We start from the raw sequence: 20,962 nt of genomic DNA, 5'->3' as shown, positions 1-20,962 counted from the left end.
ACATCCTGTGGGGCATGCTACGCTAGTTATTATGTATAACTGGTACTACTTATAGGTTACCATTAACTAAAGAAGTTGTTTCACAAATTAACTTTGCAACGCTATATTGTCATGCTCAGCCTGGTGAGCTGAAAGCCCAATAAAAATATTCCTTTGATGGGCCAAGTGAATTCATGCAAAAGTCCACTGAGGGAGAGCTGCCCAATTCTCAACACCAGTGCTGATAACGGACCCCCACTGCGGGATTCTCTATTGTTGGATTGCAACTGGCTGGCCAGTGGGGCAAAGTAGAGGGGGAAGAGAACCTCTCAAACACGAAGGTGACTTCTTCAATACTAATACTTTTATACTTTATACTTTATTGTCGCCAAACAATTGATGCTAGAACATACAATCATAACAGCGATATTTGATTCTGTGCTTCCCGCTCCCTGGATTACAAACCCATAGTAAATATTAAAAATTTGAATTATAAATCATAAATAGAAAATAGAAAAAGGGAAAGTAAGGTAGTCCAAAAAACCGAGAGGCAGGTCCGGATATTTGGAGGGTACGGCCCAGATCCGGGTTAAGATCCATTTGGCAGTCTTATCACAGTTGGAAAGAAGCTGTTCCCAAATCTGGCCGCACGAGTCTTCAAGCTCCTGAGCCTTCTCCCGGAGGGAAAGAGGGACAAAAAGTGTGTTGGCTGGGTGGGTGGTGTTCTTGATTATCCTGGCAGCTACTAATGTGAGGAGATGAAGCCTGGATTAGATCACCATGATTATACAGATTCATGGGGCAGGCTAAGGGGCCAGGTAGCCCACCCCTCCCCTTAATTTCCCGTCAATGTAAGTGGGGTTTACATCTACATGGCAAAACCAGTTATGTTCTTCAAGGCCAAAGAGCTTGCAGACGTTACAGGCTGAAATGCCAAAGAACCAAAAGCAGTGATCCACAGAGGAAAGCCTGCTTTATTGTTTCCACAAGTGCATTTGGACAGCACGGTGACACAGGCTAACTTCCTGGTGCTATATGGTGCCGTTTATTTCCTGCTTGATGAAGTTATCAAAAAACAGACGTAATGCTTTACAAGTATGAAATGAAGTTCCCTATTTGATCGGATGCCTGAGGAATCAATCAACCATTATGACTGATGACAGACACAACCGAATGCTGGCACTTTGAAACATTCTTGAATCAAGCATTAGGTGCTGATTTGCTTATGAGAAAAAGAGGCCAGACTCTTTACCCCCGTGTTCTGTTTCAGTTGCCCTGTTATAGGAACAACATCATTAAACTGGAAAGAGTACAGGAAAGATTTACAGTGTCACTGTGTGGACTTGAGGGTCCAAGTTATAGGGAGAATTTGGGAAGGCTAGAACCTTATTCCTTGCAACAAAGGCAATTGAGGAGTGACTTTGCAGAGGTGTATAGAGAAGGTGAACACATACAGTCTTTATTTCCCTCCCCGCAGGGGAATGGCAATTAAAAAGCTTAGGTTTAGGGTGAGAGGTTAAAGATCTAAAAGGGACATGAGGGGCAAATACTTCACTTAAAGTGAGATGTATGTTTGGAACTAGCTGCCAGTAGTAGGTACAAGGGCATGAGCAAACGAGATGTTGTTTGTCAGTTACCGGGTTTAGAGGGTTTACCTGGCAATGTCCTTATAAACCCTTTCTGCACTCATTCCAGCTTAATAACATTGTTCCTGCAGCAGGAGAGAAAATGAGGCAACGTTTCAGTTCTAGAACCTTTTGTTAGACCATTCTGATGAGAGGTCTAGGAATGAAATGTTATTTGTGTTTCTTTTTCCACAGATGCTGGCTGGTCTGTTGAGTGTTTCTAGCATTTAGTGTTTGTATTTCATGCTTCCAGAATCTGAACCCTCAAGCTAACTCCATTGCTAAGATCCGATGTTCGCACAGCAGACTCCATAACCTGCCCCAAATGTATATCCCAATCAATGGCACCAAGTCTCACAACTCTCAGGAAATCCTGCTGTGAACAAGCAGCTCCCAAGGTAACAAAGCTATGTAGCTAATACAGGTAAATGGGATTGATATACTGTAGATGGTTGCAACAGTAGGTTTGCACATGGTGGGCTGAAGGGCCAGGTTTCTGTGACAAATTTGCAGCTATACAACAGTGGCGACTGCACTTAAAACCACTCCATTGCTGTGAAATAGTTACATAGTTGAGATATCCCAAGGCTGTGAAGATGTTGCCATTAAGACCTCAAAGGACTTCCACGCCTGACTATCCTGCTGGTGGACGTACAGTCTCTGGGGAAAAAAAAAACTGAAGACCTTGGAGCAAGATTGCTGTACCAGGGGGACATCAGGAATTACTATCTACTGTGCTTCACGGAAACATGGCTCACATCCACCGACATGAATCTGTGCTTCACCACTCTCCACAAAGAGAGGAAAGGCAAACGAGGTGGAGTATACTTTATGATTAATTTATCGTGGAGCACAATCTTGGCAGTTATGTCCCAGTTCTGCTCACTCAACCTGGATCATCTCGACATCAAGTGTCATCCATTTTTTCTGCCACAGGAGTTTTCAGCCATCATCTTGGCTGGAAAACCAGATTTTTTTTGTGAACAGCCTGCTCCTGATGTACCTTTTAGATCTCTCACCACTGATCTTAAGTCTTTTTTCTTAGCACTGTCTCCCTGAGTTAGTGCCTCAGATAACTATCAATTGGAAGTGTTGATTAAAATGTTTCACTTTCTGCTTCTCAGCTTCATTTGTATTTTCCTATCTTATCAATATCAAATTGGGATCAGTAGCGAGGAGGTTTGCAAGAAATACCATGTAGGATAGCAAAAGCTTGTAGTGTGGCCAAGACATTTGAACAATAAATCACAATTACTTAATGTAAATGTAATTGAACTATGGGGCCACTGACCCATAAAGACAGAGATTGGATGACATGGTTGATAGTCTGGATAAAGAAATGGGCTGTTAATGGGGAATCTTTAATGAAAGGACTGGAGAACAACAGAGAGAGGCAGGAAACTGCACTCGGGGAGGAGAAATATGCCAAAGACACCAATTTACAATTTGGAGACTAAATTTACAAATTAAAGCAGAAAATGCTCTATTATATATTTATAATGAAATGTGATTCATTTTTAAATTATTTTGAATAGACTCATGTAAATGTTCATTATTGAATTTGCATTATAGTGTATTCCACCTCTTACCCTGATGCCAGGTAGATAGTTTTGGAAAGAAAGAGACAGAAAGAGAAATAGGAAAGATTGGAAAAATGCAAGCATTAAACAGATGAGGAAGAATAATTAAAGCATAAAAATGTGAACAATTAGAGATGCACAGACTTACACTTGAGAAGTACTAGTTAATTAGCAGCAGCCAAAATAATTCTTAACATTTAGGGAGTCATTTCAACACAATATTCAGGATAATTAATCCTAATCCTCCTGCTTTGATTTTCGTTATCCCATTAGCAGGAAAAGAAATCCTCTTACTCACAATTCCAGAATGAGGACCACATCAGTTTTGTTCTCATAGACGTCATGTAAGGTGATAATATTTGGGTGCTGGATTTGCTGCAGGATGTTCACCTCCCGCTCGATTTCCTCGCGTCTCACTCCTCTCCGACTGGCTCGGACCTGCCGTTTCTTGATAAACTTTGCTGCGTATTCAAGCCCGTCACTTCTCTTGCTGCACTTCTTCACAATCGCAAACTGGCCACTGTATTGTCAGAAGTATAAAGAAGACACAATTACTTATAAATAACGCCCATTTTAAAATTACAGATGAGAAATAATTTGTTACTAATAATTATAATATATATATACACACAGATATACAATTACATATATTAGTCTGGGGTGTGGTTTAAGTCCCACTCTAAAAGTCTACTTTAATTCTTCATGGCAAGCCTGAGGGAGTGCAGTATTATCAGTAATGCCTGTTCTAGGTGTAAAACACGACTCCCCATTTTATATTATTACCTACATTACTCCCATTACGAATCCTCCCCACATTACCTCCAGATTCCACCTCTCACCTACACACTAGGGATAATTTTCTGTGCCCAGTCAACCCACACACCTTTGAAATGTTGGAGGAAACCGGAGATCCAGGCAGGCACATGGAGAACGTGCAAACTCCACACAGACAGGACTGAACTCTATGACACTGTTGCCGCCCTCCTTCAGAGCTCTGTAGCAACTTGCTCAACAGAATGGTTTACTGCCACTCTGGTGACAGCAATCGCCTACAAAGCTTTCTCAAAATGTTATCAGAAGTCAGCAGTGTTCAGAATCAAAGTCCTTTGCTGGCTGTCAAGTTCTGTCAGCCCTGTGATGGGTGAAGGTTATTCTGGCCCCCATCTCCCACACTTCAGCATGAAGCTAGGTAGCTATTTTGGACCAGGACAACACCCATCGACGAGGTAACACCTGAAGATCCAGCAAAATGCAAGAATGTCCTTTGTAAATGAGTGATGGACCTTGGGAACTGAGCTTTGATATCAAGTTTAGGTCACTGACCCTACTTTTAGCCATGGGGCTATGAACAGTGGACAGGCAGCGGGATTTGTCTGAAGTGATATTTGAAAATACTGAAGAATTTTACTCCAGAAATGACTCGCCTGATTTTTTTTTTGGTGGATTCCTGGTTATACACAGTCTAAATAACAGAAAATAGGCCTTTTGGAAAAGGCGGTTACCTCAAGATGATGGAATCTATCAAAGCTAGCAGCATAACCGGACACCTGTGCTTTGCTGACCCTGAGGAACAGGCACAAACAGTGGTGGCGCCCCAGCATCGTGTCAGGAGCTGCTGCAGACTGGGGTTCAGTAAATCTCATAAATCACTGGAGTCTGAGTCAGAGGTGTAGAACGTGACTGTGTATCAGGTGCAGGTGTGCAGCCACTGGAGCCTGAAGGTGACAATCCTGGTCCACACAGATACGAGGAGGTTTTGTGAGTTTACACCTTCCTATCTTCAATCTTCGGCTGGCTTCCCTGAGATCTTGTCAGCACAGGTTGAGTGAACCTGTGATTGACTGAAATGAAGGTAGGCAATCTTCTTATGACAGTAGTGACCAGCCCAATTCCAGCAAGTGGTTGGTCACCCAGTCTCTCCTCACATCTATCAAGTGCTGAAGAGGGTGGGGCCCAGATCTGTTTAAAGCTTTTTCTTTTCAATCTGATGTGACTCTAATCCTCCTGTTCCTCTGATTTTTGCATCTTACATACTTGACTGAAGGATAATACAAACGCAAGATTGCAGAAGCTACTCCTGAGACCATTAAAATCAGTTTCACTGTGAACAAATGACCGATTTATTCCTGACTGCAGCAACAAAAATATCTTAAACACATTACTGACATTTCTCTTGACCAGTTTCCTGCTGTAATACACACAGAACATGTAAAGAAATGCTGAACTAGAAAGCAAATTACAAACATGAGAAAATCTGAAGATGCTAGAAATCCAAATCAACACACACAAAATGCTGAAGGAACTCAGCAGGCCAGCAATATCTGTGGAAAAGAGCAAACAGTCGACATTTCGGGCCAAGATGAATCCTGATGATTGAGTCCTGAAGAAGACTCAAGCATGAAGTGTGAACTGTTGACTCTTTTCCATAGTGCAGGGCACTGCTGAGTTCCTCCAGCATTGTATGCAGGCTTTGTATAACATTGCATATTACACTAACTGAGTGTTTTAAAAAAACAACATTTAATAGCAACATTCAGTCTGTTGGGGGATCTCAGAGGGTGGAGCAGCATTTGCAGGACCAAAAAATTTATCGATGTTTCAGGTCAAAATCCTGAATCAAAGTAAATTTATTATCAAAGTATATTTATGTCACCATATACAACCCTGAGATTCATTTTCTTGTGGGCATACTCAATAAATCCGTCATAGAATAATAACCATAATAGAATCAATGAAAGACTGCACCAGCTTGCACATTCAACCAGTGCACAAAAGGCAAAAAGATAGGCAAATAAATAAATAAATAAATAAGCAAGCAAGCAATAAATATCGAGAGCCCTTGAAAGTGAGTCCATAGGTTGTGGGAACATTTCAATGATTCAGAGCCTGATGGGTGAGGAGTAACAACTGTTCTTGAACCTGGTGGTGTGAATCCTGAAGCTTTTGTACCTTTTTCCTGATGGCAGCAGTGAGAAGAGAGCATGATCTGGGTGGTGGGGGTCCTTGATGATGGATGCTGCCTTCCTGTGACAACACTTCGCGTAGATGAGCTCACTGGTGGGGAGGGCTTTACCCAGGATGGACTGGGCCGTACCCACTACTTTTTGCGGGATTTTCCATTCAAGGTCATTGATATTTCCATACCAGGCTGTGATACAGCCAGTCAATATACTCTCCACCACGCAGTTAAAGAAGTTTGTCAAAGTTTTAAATAACATGCTGTATCTTCACAAACTCCTAAGGATGTAGAGGTGCTTCCATGCTTTCCTTGTAATTCTGCTTACGTGCTGGGCCGAGGACAGGTCCTCCAAAATGGTAACACCGAGGAATTTAAGGTTGCTGACCCTCCGATGAGGACATCTGGTTTCCCCCTCCTGGTCAATGATCAGTTCCTTGGTCTTGCTGAGTAAGAGGTTGTTGTTGTAGCACCACTCAGCCAGATTTTCAATATGCTGATTTTTCACCTTTGTGGTGCTGTCAGCAAACTTAAATATGACATTGGAGCCGTGCTTAGCCTCACAGTCATAAGCGTAGGAGTAGGGGGCTAGGCACATAGCCTCGTGAAACCTGTGCTGATGGAAATTGTGGAGGAGAGGATCCAAGTCACTTCTCGGGCAGGAGTTGATATGTTTCATCACCAGCCTCTCAAAGCACTTCATCACCGTGGATGCAAGGGCAACTGGGCAATAGCCATTGAGGTGGGTCACCACATTCTTCTTCGGCACTGGTATAAGTGAACCCTGCTTGAAGCAGTTGGCAGTTCAGACTGCTGAAGCGAGAGGTTAAAGATCTCAGTGAACACTCCAGCCGGTTGATTAGCACCGTCCGCTAGTACTTGGCCAGGTACCTTGTCCGGGCCAGATGTTTTCCATGGGTTTGCCCTCCTCAAGGCTGCTCGCACGTCGGCTAGGAGACAGAAATCACAGGATCATCGGGAACTGTGGGGGTTTGTGATGGTTCCTCCCCGGTCAAAGCGAGCAGAGAAGGCATTGAGCTCATCTGGAAGCAAAGCCCTGTTGTCGTCCATGTCAGTTGATTTTTCTTTATAAGCAGTGATGGCACTCAAGTCCTGCCACAACTGTCGAGCATCCTTCGTTAATCCAAGTTTAGTCTGAAACCCACATCTTGCTTGTGAGATGGCTTTCTGGAGATCGTACCTGGTTCTCTTGGCTCATCCAGGGCTTTTGGTTGGAGAAAACCCTGAACAATTTTGTGGGGACACACTTGTCTACAACTGTTTTCTTTTGAATCAGTAATAAGTCTCTACATTTAATATCTTTGCTAAGTATCAGAATATAATATTTGAGTTTCCATGGGTTACTGGGATCCTGGCAGTTGATTCAGGAGAAATCACACTACAAGTAAGCAGATCCACCAGCATCCAATGGTGTACACATTCTGACCAGCACCACCCTTCTCTCCAAATCTGCCCAAACAAATAAACAGCACAGCTCAAACAGCTTTCACAGAGGTACGAGAAACAGTGGATGTTGGCGTCTACAGCAACACGCAAAGTGCTGGATGATTTCAGCAGGTCAGGCAGTGACTGTGAAGATAAATGGACAGTGAATAGTTCTGAAACATTGTCTGCTTCCCTACAATCTGCCTGACCTGCTGAGTTCCTCCAGCACTTTGTGTCTTTCATCCAGGTTTCATTTGTCTTCTCTGACATTACCTTCTGGTGCTTGGTGGCTCATAAACAATGCAATCGTGGCTGAGAATGCAGTCACCCCCCCCTCCCCAATCTCAAAGTGTACAAACGCACAGAGCACAGCACTTGTTCCAATAGGCACACAAATTATCTCTCATCTTCTCACCTCATTCCTTTCTTCCTCATGCTCTTGTCCAGCAGCCCCTTAAGTCCTTTACATGCGCCAACCACAGAAATGCCCGACAATCCTGTAGTGACTGGCGGCAATCGCCTCTTCCCTGCAAGCCCCAGAGCCAAGTGCTCATTGTGCACACTGACGGCCTCTGTGACTGACAGTGCAGCTGAGAAAGAGCACAGATTCAACCTGCTATTGTCAGGGAACCGAGATTACATGCAATTCACTGTCCAGGAAAGGGGTGGAGGAACTGAGGGCAAGCCAAGGTCAAAGGACCAGAAAGGGTGGGGATGTGAGAAATTTAAAGCCTGACAAGGGAGGCAGCGAGACTTTATTTCTATTAAATTTACTCTCCTGTAGGGCCTTTTATTGCTCAAAGTGATTGTACCTGCACTAAGAGATAATCAAGAGTCAACCATACAGATCTCGAGTCAGATATCAGTCAGACAGAGTAAGGACAGCAGATTTCCTTCCCTGAAGGATATTCGTAGATCACATGGAGTTTTACAATGATCTTGCATGTTTCCTTTAATGCATTATTTTAAAATTTTGATCTCTGTACTCTTCTCGGTTTTTTTGTGCGGGGAAGGGGATTTGGGAGTCGATGTGCCTCATCTGTTTTGTTTGTTTTTTTTATCTGGGAAGAGGGATATGGGGGGGGGAGGGGTTGGGAGTCAATGTGTCTGATCCGTTTTGATCATTTTTTGTGCAAGAAGAGGGATTTGGGGGTTGATGTGCTTCTTCCGTCTATTTGTTTGTTTTTCTTTGCGGGGAGGGTTAGGGTTAGGGTTGATGATCATGTTGGCCTTTCTTTTCTTTCTTGGTTTCATGGCTACCCAGAAAATTAAAGAACTTCAGATTTATACACTCAGGTAATAAACAAACCTTATGTAATGACCTATATTTAAACTTTCTGGCTGCTGTGGTGGGACCTTTGACCGATAGAACATGGCGGCACCTTCCCACAACCCCTGATAACCCCGAGATTTCAATCTGAGGCCGAGGTGAGAAGATCCTTCAGGAGGCTGAGCCGCTGGCCCAGACGATGTACCTGGCCAAGAACTAAAAACCTGAGCTAATCTGCTGGCTGGAGTGTTTACTGGCATCTTTAACCTCGTGCTTTAGCAGTGTAAAGTATCCACCCGCTTCAACCAGGCTTCAATTATACCAGTGCCTAAAAAGGACATGGTGACCTGCCTCAGTGACTATTGTCCAGTTGTACTTATGTCCAGAGTGATGAAGTGCTTTGAGAGGTTGGTGATGAAGCACATAAAACTCCTGCCTGAGGACTGACTTGGTTCTGCTCCACTATGCCTACTGTTATGCAGGTCCACAGCAGATATCATTTTATTGACTCTTCACTCAACCCTGGAACATCTGAAGAGTGAATCTGCGTACATCAGGATGCTCTCCGTTGACTACAGCTCTGCATTCAACGCTATCAACCCCTCAAGACTAACAAAAAGCTCCGAGATGTAGGCCTCAATACTTCTGGATCTGGATCTTCACTTACAGAACCTAATCAGTTCAGATCGGCCAGAACATCTCTTCCACAATCACCATCTGCACAGATGCACCACCAGACTACATGTTTTGTCCTCTGCTCCACTCACTTCATAATTATGTGAGTCAAGATACAACTCTAATGCCGTACCTAAGTTTGCTGGTGACACCATTGTTGTTGGCTGAATCAAAGGAGGCGTCGAATCAGCAGAAAGGAATGAAATTGAAAATCTGGTTGAATGATGCCACAACAATAACCTTTCACTCATCATGCAAAACCAAGGAGTTGATTATTGACTGCAGGAAACTGGAGATCCTGGAGCCAGTCCTCATCAGAAGATCAGAGGTGGAGAGGGACAACAACTTTAAATTCCTCGGTGTTACTATTTCAGAAATCTGTCTCGGGCCCAGAATGTAAATACCATTACAAAGAAGGCACGGAGCACCTCTACCTTCTTCGAAACTTGCAAGTGGACACAGCCCCGTCTATCATGGGCAAATCCCTCCCCTCCATCGAGCACATTTACAAGGAGTGTTGTCGCAGGAAAGCAGCATCCATCATCCAGGACCTCCACCATCCAAGCCAAGCTCTTTTCTCACTGCTGCCATCAGGAGGGAGGTACAGGAGCCTTAATCCCACATCACCAGGTTCAAGAACAGTTATTACTTCTCAACCATCAGGCTCTTCAACCAGAGGTGATAACTTCATGCACCCCAAAACTGAAATGACTTTATAACCAACCTATCGACTTACTTTCAAGGACTCTACAACTCATGATCTCGATATTTATTATTTGTTTATTTATTATTACTATTTAGGTTTGATTTGGTATTTGCACAACTTGTTGTCTTTTGCATATTGTTTGTTTGCCTGCCTTTGTTGATTGATTCTATTGTGTTTCTTTGTATTTACAGTGAATGCCCACAGGAAAATGAATCTCAGGGTTGTACATGGTGACATATATGTACTTTGATAATAAATCTACTTTGAACTTGAACTCTGGATCAAAGGTCCAATAGTCTGCTGCCAGTATAGGAATTTACCTACTACTACAGGGGTGTCAGTCCGGAGTGAAATGCAGCAACAGAGGCTGCAGAAACTTTGGTCTCTGGTACAGGTAGAAAGAGTGTCTACGGGGCAACCAAACCCCAGGCAGAAGTCACATGGCATTCAACCTCCAGACAATGGCAAGGACCAGGTTGTGTGTCAGTGACTTGGGAAGGAGAAAGAAAAGTGTGTGGAGAATGGTTATTCATTAATTCTTTGGGTGAGAATGTGCGACTGTAGAGCATTAGATTAGATTAGATTATGAGGGCACACAGTCCTCTTTTATTGTCATTTAGTAATGCATGCATTAAGAAATGATATAATGTTCCTCCAGAATGATATCACAGAAACACAAGACAAACCAAGACTAAAAAAACTGACAAAACCCACATAATTATAACATATAGTTACAACAGTGCAAAGCAATACTGTAATTTGATAAAGAACAGACCATGGCACGGTAAAAAAAAGTCTCCAAGTCTCTTGAAAGTCCCATCATCTCATGCAGACGGTAGAAGGAAGAGAAACTCTCTTCCTGCCGTGAGCTTCCAGCGCTGCAAACTTGCCGATACGGCACCCTGGAAGCACCCGACCACAGCTGATTCTTCAGTCCGTCCGAAAACTTCGAGCCTCCGACCAGCCCTCCGACACCGAGCACAGAGCACCATCTCTGCCGAGCGCTTTGACCCCGGCCACAGGCAATAGGCAAAGCCGAGGATTTGGGGCCTTCCCCTCCGGAGATTCTCGATTGCACAGTAGCAGCGGCAGCGAAGCGGGCATTTCAGAAGTTTCTCCAGATGTTCCTCCATTCCTCCGTGCTTCTCACGTCTGTCTCCATCAAATCAGGATTGTGCACGGCATCCTACTTACAAATACAATATCATTTCGGAGCGGCTGCGTGTGCTGCGTCGCGCCGCCATCTTCTCCTCCCCTCCCCTAATAAAGTTAGGCTATAGATCAGCTGGTACGTGTACAGTTTAAAAGTGTTGGGGAAAGTATCAACTCAGTAACATAATAGTAATGATCAGGCTATTGTGAGTAGGGAGGAAATGGTGAAGGATGCTGAAACAGCATTCTTTTTTTAAACCTTAAATGCTTTAACAGATGGATATCAGTAGAGATCCCAAGGCAACAATTTGCATCCTGATATACACTTCCTCTGGAGAAACAAGACAAGCACACCACGAGGCCTGCGATAAGGAAGGGTCCCAACAAGGGGCAGCATTTATCACCCAAAATTGGCCTCAAGAAGGCGTTGAGTTGCTATTCTGACCTGCTGCAGTCTTCCTGGTTAGGATGCTCCAACAGTGTTCCAGGAGTTTGACACAATGATGATCGAGGGACAGTGGTATATTTCCAGTGCTCCTTCCACGTGTGCTTTGCCCTTGTCCTCGTTGATAATAGAGGCTTCAGTTGCAGGAGGTCCTGTCAGTAACCTGGGCGAGTAACTGCTGTGTATTTTGCAGATGGAACATAATGAAGCAACTTTGGGCCAACACCCATATAACATATATGAACATTACTGCTGATGGAGCGGGCTGAGTTGAGCTTCTTGGTGCTGTAGTCAACAGGCAAGGGACAAGTACTCATGCTCAGGTCTTGCACCCTGTCAGGATACAAGTAATCATCACCACACTACACCTAGCCACCACTTGCTCCCACAACCATTGTCTTTTAATCACTGGCTAAGCTCCTGCTCGATGATGACTCCCAGGATATTCATGGTGATGGGCAGTGTCACTGAACGGCAGGGATAGGTGATTAGATTCTCTCCTGTTGCTGAGGACTTTCACTGCATAATGCATGCAGAAGAGATTTACCAACAAGTTGCCAGGCCTCGAGGGATTGAGTTATTGACAGAGGTTGAGCAGTTTGGGATTTTTGTCGTTGGAGCAAAGGAAAATGAGAGGCAATATTATACTTCATTCTTTTGTTAATGTGCCGTGTCATATGACATAGACAATCATGATACTTCCACGCCCATGATTGCTCTTGGCAAATTTTTCCACAGAAATGGTTTGGTGTTGCCTTCTTCGGGGCAGTGTCTTTACAAGATGGTGACCCCAGCCATTATCAATACTCTTCAGAGATTGTCTGCCTGGCGTCAGTGGTCGCATAACCAGGACCTGTGATAGGCACCAGCTGCTCCAGTGGCTTCATGTGACCCTGATCAGGGTGGGGGACAAAGCAGGTGCTACATCTTGCCAAGAGTAACCTGCGAGCTAGCGGAGGGAAGGGGCGCCTAACACATCATATGGTAGAGTTGTATCACCACCAAATCCAACTCCTGGCCTTCTCGTGTGGCTTAGCCTCTAAGCCCGGCGGAACTGTTTCTACTGACGGGAGAAGGGGCGAAGGCGGGTCCTGGCACCTTAAAACCAGTGCTTCAGGTAGATGAAGCTCGTCATCCTGGGAAGGCAGTCCATATAAAAGGGAAAACTCTGATTTCAAACCTCCGCTGCCTTGCGGCCATACCCACTCATGGGAAAGGCTTCGGGAGTAAACCCTGAGGACAAATCCGGAGCTGGAGTCCCTAAGGCAGTCTGACATTGCCTTCAACCTCGTTCTGGCAACTCCTGCGACGTCACTGGTGCCAAGCTGTATCGGCCCCTGCCCTTCCCTTGGACAACATCGGTGTTGTGGAGAGGGGAGACCTGCTGCTTGGGTAACTGCCAGTCTTCCATAAAACCTTGCCCAGGCCTATGTCCTGGAGAGACTGAAGCAAGACTTTCCAGGCGCAGATCCATGGTCTCGCGAGACTAATGGATGTTATCCATCCATCCATCCACCCTACCAGCCTCATGAAGGCATATAAAATCATGAAGGATACACACAGTATTCCCACAACCCACCCCAACTAAATTCCAGATTACTAACCAAATTTAAATTCCAGAGGGCTGGATTTGAACTCCGGTCTCTAGATTACTAGCCTTTAAACTAACCTACTATAGACCGAATCAGGGTGGAGTTATTTGTGAGTCGGCTGTGACTCACCTGTGAGACACTTCACCTGTGAGTCTGCTGGGGTGATATACTGCATCCGGTGCTCCCGATGTGGCCTTCTATATATTGGTGAGACCCGACGCAGACTGGGAGATTGTTTTGCTGAACACCTACACTCTGTCCGCCAGAGAAAGCAGAATCTCCCAGTGGCCACACATTTTAATTCCACGTCCCATTCCCATTCTGATATGTCTATCCATGGCCTCCTCAACTGTAAAGATGAAGTCACACTCAGGTTGGAGGAACAACACCTTATATTCCGGTCTGGGTAGCCTCCAACCTGATGGCATGAACACTGACTTCTCAAACTTCCAGTAATGCCCCACCTCCCCCTCGTACCCCATCTGTTATTTATTTATATACACACATTCTTTCTCTCACTTTCCTTTTTCTCCCTCTGTCCCTCTCACTAAACCCCTTGCCCATCCTCTGTTTTCCCCCCTCCCCCTTGTCTTTCTCCCCGGACCTCCTGTCCCATGATCCTCTCATATCCCCTTTGCCAATCACCTGTCCAGCTCTTGGCTCCATCCCTCCCCCTCCTGTCTTCTCCTATCATTTTGGATCTCCCCCTCCCCCTCCCACTTTCAAATCTCTTACTCACTCTTCCTTCAATTAGTCCTGATGAAGGGTCTCGGCCTGAAACCTCTTCCTAGAGATGCTGCCTGGCCTGCTGTGTTCACCAGCAACTTTGATGTGTGTGGCTTGAATTTCCAGCATCTGCAGAATTCCTCATGTTTGCGTGGAGTTATTTGGAGTTACATTTGTTTTCAGCTAGATCATCAATGGGCTGAGGCTGGTTGACAGTGCTGGGCAGGGAACATTCACCAACACCTCGAAATTAGATTGTAAAGTTTATGCAGGAAGAGGTAAGGAGGAGGCAGCTGTCCAGAAAATACATGCTTCTTGCTGGCCTTGGCTTAGCACAGATTAAATTTAAAAGAATACCGTTGCCCACTGGGGACACACAGCAGTCTCCCTGTCACTGTCTAAACTGAATAATTCACCCAGGGAAGTGCTACAGGTCACGTGTCTGGTCTGTATAATGCACTGTGGTAATTATAGCAACAGTCATTTTGTTGTGAACCAATAAAACTGCTCAATCCTGATAGATCCTGACGGTAGGGTGGAATTTACAGGAAAAGAAATATGAGCTAATGTAAGTTTGTTCATAACAATTGATGGGGTTTAACAATACAAAACCCTGGGCAGGAAAGGAAACTTTTTTTTCTCCCATACAGAGATACCACAGCATCACTGGAACCACTCTCGAGAGGTCAGAGTGGGTTTTGCTTTAAAGTCCTGTGGGAGGCAGCCCTCGCACCTCCCCCCCCAGGAGGGAGGTCGAAGGGGGGCACATTAGTTAAGCAGAACTCCTCTGGTTTAAACTTCCTCCTTAGAGTGGAAGTGGTTGTGCGCAATTTAAAGGTGAAACGCGAGTCACTAATATTGGCACATCATGGTGGTAAGCAGTCTCTGAGAAAAAATAGCATGGGGGGGTTGGGGAGAGTGGGGAAAGAGTCACACATACCAAAACCTCTAGAAGAAATGTGTGGGAGTTTTAGACATGTATTTAAGGGTTCACACCAGTGAAGAGTTAAGACAAAGGAAGAATAGGATGTGCTGGTATTCAAAGCTTACATGGAGGGTTAAGACCAAAATAGACGCAGAGATAGATATAGAAATTACAGAAGCTGTACTCCAAGGTGCCGGAGTGCATATAAATATTTCATGTTATTTGCGGGTAAGCAAACAAGAACAGATACTCAAGCAAGACAGTGAATCGCATACACAAGATGTTAGGTTACAGTGTGCTATGGGAGCCTTGAGTCAGAGCAGCACAAAACCTCTCACTCTCCGGAAAGGGACAATACTCAGAAATAATTCTGCTGCTTCATAAACAGTGAGAGAAAATCAAAAAAAGAGCAGATGCCAGAAGCCTGAAATAAATTGGAAAATATTGGAAGAACCAGCAGGTCAGGCATACCTTCTTTGTCAAGGACTCTCCAACCCGCACCATTGACCCTTTCTTCTGTCTTCAACCCTTTTCCTCTTCCTGGACACCCTGCTCTGGTCTTCTGCCTGTTCTGCATCTTTTCATTGCCAACTGCTGATGGGACATCAACCATTTCAACTTCACCATTCCTCTCTCCAATTCCAACCTCACTCCTTCCGAACACTCGGCTGTCCATTCTCTCTGCACTAATCCTAACTTCACCATCGAACCACAGATAAGTGGGTGCTGTAGTAGTCTGCTGGACTGACCTCTACTTTGCTGAGGCTAGGCAACAACTCTCAGACACTTCCTCTTGAACCGGACCCCACTAAGGAGCACCAGGCATTTGTCTCCCACATCATCACCAACCTTATTAACTCTGGGGATCTCCCAACCACTGCCACTAACCTCATAGTTCACCTCTCATTTCTAACTCCTTCCTAAGACCCACAAACCTGCCTGTCCAAGTAGACTCATTGTTTCTGTCCCACCAAACTTGTATCTGCATAATTCAACTCAGTTTATCAACTCCCCCCTCCCCTGGTTCAGTCCCTTCCTACCTACATTCGTGACATCTCGCACGCTTGATCTTTTTAATGATTTCAAGTTCTCTGGCCCTGATCTTCTTATTTTCACTATGAAGTTTCAGTTCCTATACACCTTCATTCCCACCACCCCCCCAAATCAGGAAAGCCTCAAAGGTCTCTGTTTCTTTCTAGACTCCAGACCCAACCAGTTCCCCTCCACCACCACTCTCCTCCACCTGGCCAAACTGATCCTCACTCTCAAGACTTTCTCCTTCGACTCCTCCTGCTTCATTCAAACAAAAGGCGAGGCCATGGGCGCTCGCATGGGTCCCAGCTATGTCTGCCTTTTTGTCGGCTATGTAGAACGGTCTGTGTTCCAAGCCTACACTATATTACTCCCCAACTCTTCCTATGCTACATTGACGACTGCATTGGTGCTGCTTCTGCACCCATGCTGAGCTCACTGATTTCATCAACTTTGCCTCCAACTTCCAACCCGCCTTGGTCCATTTCTGACACTTCCCTCCCCTTTCACAATTTCTCTGTCTCTATCTCTGGAGATACCTCATCTATTGATATTGTTTATAAACACAGATTCTCACAGCTACCTGGACTATACCTCTTCCCAGCCTGCTACTTGGGAAAAAAAATGCTATCCCCTTCTCCCAGCTCCTCCATCTCCACCTCATCTGCTCTCAGGATGAAGCTTTTCATTCCAGAACTAAGGAGATGACCTCCTCCTTCAAAGAAAGGGTCTGCCCTTCCTTCACCATCAACACTGCCCTCACCTGCATCGCTTCCATTTTACGCATGTCTGCCCCCACCCCACCAGGGACAGAGTTCCTCTTGACCTCACCTATCATCCCATCAGCCTCTGTACCAGCACAGAGAATTACCCCCATCTCCAGCGGGATCCCACCGCTAAGCACATCTTTCCCTCTCCCCACTTTCTGCTTTCCGCAGTATCACTCCCTAAACAACTCCCTTGTCCATTCGTCCCTCCCCACTGATCTCCCTCCTGGCACTTATCCTTGCTAGTGGAACAAGTGCCCCACCTGCCCCTACACCTCCTCCCTCACTACCATTCAGGGCCCCAAACAGTCCCTTCAGGTGAGTCGACACTTCACCCGTGAGTCTGTTGGAGTCGTATACTGTGTCCAGTACGGCCTCCTGTATATTGGTGAGATCCAACGTAGATAGAGAGACCACTTCTACTGCCGTGATGAGGTCACACTCAGGTTGGAGGAAGAACACTTTATATTCCGTCTGAATAGCCTCCAACCTGATGGCATAAACATCGATTTCCAGAAATTGACCACCCCCCCATTCCCCATTCCCAATCCCCTCTCTCACCTCATTTCCTTACCTGCCCATCACCTCCCTCTGGTGCTCCTCCTCCTCTTCTTCTTTTCATGGACTTTTGTCCTCTATCAGATTCTCCTTTCTCCAGCCCTTCATCTCTTTCACCATTCCACTTCCCAGCTCTTTCCTTCACCCCTCCCGGTTTCACTATCACCTACCACCTTGTATTTCTTCCTCCCCTCCTCCCACCTTCTTACTCTGACTTCTCATCTTTTTTCTCCAGTCCTGATGAAGGGTCTCGTCCCAAAACATTGACTGTTTGTAAACACAAAATAACCTGCAGATGCTGTAAAAGATCAAAGCAACACTTTCAGTACGCTGGATGAACTCAGCAGGTTGGGCAGCATCAGTCAGAAACAATGAGTTGACGTTTCGGGCCGGAACCCTTCGTCAGGACTGAAGAATGAAAGATGGGGAAGGATTTGAAGAATGCTTTTAGCGTCAGTTGATAGACCAGTAATTTGAAAGACAAAGGGGTGGGGGAGGGGAAGCATTGAGGTCATAGCCCTGAAAACAATGGGTGGTAGAAGAAGGAGGCGGAACCATGAGGGAGCTGGGGGAGGGGGCAGAGTGAAATAGGGATAGAGGAAGGAAGGGGGAGGGAATTACCGGAAGTTGTTTTCCACCCATTGTTTTCAGGGCTATGATGTCAATGCTTCCCCTCCCCCACCCCTTTGTCTTTCAAATTACTGGTCTATCAACTGATGCTACAAGCATTCTTCAAATCCTCCCTCATCTTTCATTCTTCAGTCCTGACGAAGGGTTCCGGCCCGAAACGTCAACTCATTGTTTCTGACTGATGCTGTCCGACCTGCTGAGTTCATCCAGCGTACTGAAAGTGTAACCTTGACTGTTTAATCTTTTCTGTAAATGCTGCTTGGCCTGCTGAGTTCCTCCAGCATTTTGTGTGTGTCGCTTTGGATTTCCAGCAGCTGTGATTTTCTCTGGTGCGTGGTCAGACATATCCGTGGAAAGGGAAGCTGTTAATGTTTTTGCTCCGAGACACTTTGTTGGAAGTTGACTGTCTCTCTCTCCCCACAGGTGCTGCCTGACCTGTTGATTTTTTTTTTCCCCAGTGTTTGCTGCTTACACAAAGTCAACAATGAGACGGTGTTTTTGGTGTTGGGCAGGAGTAGAGGTGCTGCCTGTGGGAATGAGAGGGTAAATTACAGTCAGTTGGCACGGTTTATGAAACCAGTGGAGGGACAAACGAGTCACCTCCAGCCCACGCAGTCACCCCGGAGCACAGCTGAGATGGGAAAGGGGGATCAAACACTGTGCAAAGGGATGATCATAGTTACCACACATCCCTCAACCTGCCAGCAGTCCATGCTCCTAAAGACCATCCACACCCCAAACAACTGATGGTTTAAGAACTCCAGAGAAGGTAAATGGACAGGAAAGATTTAGAGATGAGAGTCAAACTGGAACAGCTTAGTTGGCCATTCTGGTCAGCACGGATAAGTTAGCCTGAAGGACTGCTTCTGTGCTCTCCAGCCCTAACGGTACTAATGGCGCTGATGGGTAGGCTCGTACTCTGGGGACATGGGAGAAAGCTTGTGTGATTGAGAATGAATAGCATTGACTTTTATCAGGGTTTGCAAATTGCCAGTCAAGGTCCCACCAGAAGCCTCTGCTATGGACAGAGTGGACTCATGATGTACTTGGATGAGTGAGGGAACTGCAGGGCATTCTCACCACTTTGTGGGTTTTAACACCACTGTTCTAAGTGGTCTCTTGCTGCTGGCTCGTGATACAGCAGGCGTGACTAGCGGCATATTCCGGCTGACGTCCTAGAACTCACAGCTGGCTACCATTAGCGGGTCAACACCACAAAGCTGTGGTTGGCAGCTCTCGCACCGCCTGTGACTGCTGCAACAGTCGCCCTGCAGAAACAGGTCTGAGTCTGCCTGAACCCAGCTTCAGGCCACAGAGGCGTGAAGGTGGAGGCAGTTGTCTGGGAGAGGAAGCCGAGTCTGTTACCACTGATCCTGTGGTCTCATGGTCACCCTCCCAAAGATGACCTGCTCCCCCTCTTCCTCAGGATCAGTGGTGTCCCCTCTCCACTGTGACGGACTTGGAAGAATAACAGTCTACACTCTTAATTATTAAGGCTGCCAAGGATTAATGTTAATGAACTTTTGTTCCACTGCTAAAAACAACTCAACTCCAGGAAAGTGTTGCCTCTCTACAGTGGGATTCCATCACTGAGTCCTGCAAGTTACACAGGACATCTTTCTTGCATCATAAAGGGCCACTCAGGGATTTCAGATCCTGGCCTCATTGCCGGCTGATATCACCACGCAGTGCGCTAAGGTCACCGGGAGTTTTGTGCTCGGAGGTCATGGGGCAGTGATTGAGTTGGCTGATAAAGGACAGGGATAAGTTTGATGGCCAGAGACATGAGCAGATGTAGTTTCTGGAGAGTTCTTGAACAACAAAAATGATGACAGCAACGTACTGCTGCCTCAGAATTGTTGCGAGCGGAGTTCCATCCTGGCTCCTCAAAATGTGATCTCTGTGGAATTTGCATGTCCACATGGATTTCCTTGGGTTCTCCAGTTTCTTCCCACATCCCAAAGACAAACTGGTGGGTTAATTAGTTTCTGATAATCACCTCTGGTGATGAGGAGAAAAAGAGGAAGCTGATGGGAAACAGAAGGAAATAAGGAACAGGAGGGAGACTGATAGGACCACTTTGTTGGGAACAAGTATTGATCTAACAGGCTGAATGGCCTCATAATAAACTAGCAAAAACTGAACTCAAGGAAGTGAAACAGCTGTTCTCCCATGAGGTCTTGGTCCTGATAGCACAGCAAACCTCTGATACACTGAGGTGGTACTGGTAAAGCAGATGTTGTTTACTAAGGTCCCTTCACCATTTCCCCAATGTGGCCAGTCAGAAAGCCAGGCTGCTGTGGCAGCTAAGTATTGATCACCAATAGATTAATTAGTTATTTCCACACGTTCCAGTGGTTTGAGATATCACAGATTTACTTCCAAAAACCCCGAGTGGCTGCACAGACACCTTCACACTGGGTATTTTCAATGAATTCTCAAGAAAGCCAAAGGTACAAGAAGATCAATTGAGGACACAAGAAATGCTGAAATGCTGGAAATCTTCAGCAACACAGACAAATGCTGGAGGAGCTCAGCATGTTAGGCAGTATCCATGGAGAGGAATAAAGAATCAACTTTTCAGGCCGGGTCCTGATGAAGAGTCTGGGCCTTAAACATCAACTGTTTATTCCATCTCCATAGATGCTGCCTGACTTGTTGAGTTCCTCCAGCATTTTGCACGCAAAGGTCAACTTTAACTTGTTTTCACTGAAGATTGTGAATGTGCTCTCTGCAAGGTCTCATAATGTGCACCTTCTGTGACAAGACTACAGCTGAAGCCTTGAAGAGCTTTTTTTTCAACCTTCCTGTTTACTTCAGTATGCCGATGACAATCTTCTTCCCACAAGAGATTGGCATCTGCATTGAACAGCTCCACAAGCACTTGAGAAAGCAGGG

At 45.5% G+C, this 20,962-nt stretch overlaps 1 protein-coding gene across 4 annotated transcripts in view; it reads right to left on the bottom strand.

Annotated features, from left to right (window-relative positions):
* Positions 1 to 20,962, bottom strand: part of dapk2b (death-associated protein kinase 2b) — a 161,634-nt gene that overhangs the window by 69,272 nt on the left and 71,400 nt on the right. For 3 of the 4 annotated variants that reach the window (XM_063070947.1, XM_063070946.1, XM_063070949.1), the window contains one exon: positions 3,483 to 3,704. In XM_063070947.1, the coding sequence (XP_062927017.1) occupies positions 3,483 to 3,704 (222 nt within the window). Of the gene's footprint in view, positions 1 to 3,482; positions 3,705 to 8,001; positions 8,160 to 20,962 lie in introns of those variants that run through there. The other variant, XM_063070948.1, reaches the window with a different exon arrangement.

Source organism: Mobula hypostoma, chromosome 18 (genome assembly GCF_963921235.1).
Source record: "Mobula hypostoma chromosome 18, sMobHyp1.1, whole genome shotgun sequence".
Lineage (NCBI taxonomy): Eukaryota > Metazoa > Chordata > Chondrichthyes > Myliobatiformes > Myliobatidae > Mobula > Mobula hypostoma.
Note: the sequence above shows the minus strand (reverse complement) of the source record. Positions and strands in the feature narration are given on the sequence as shown.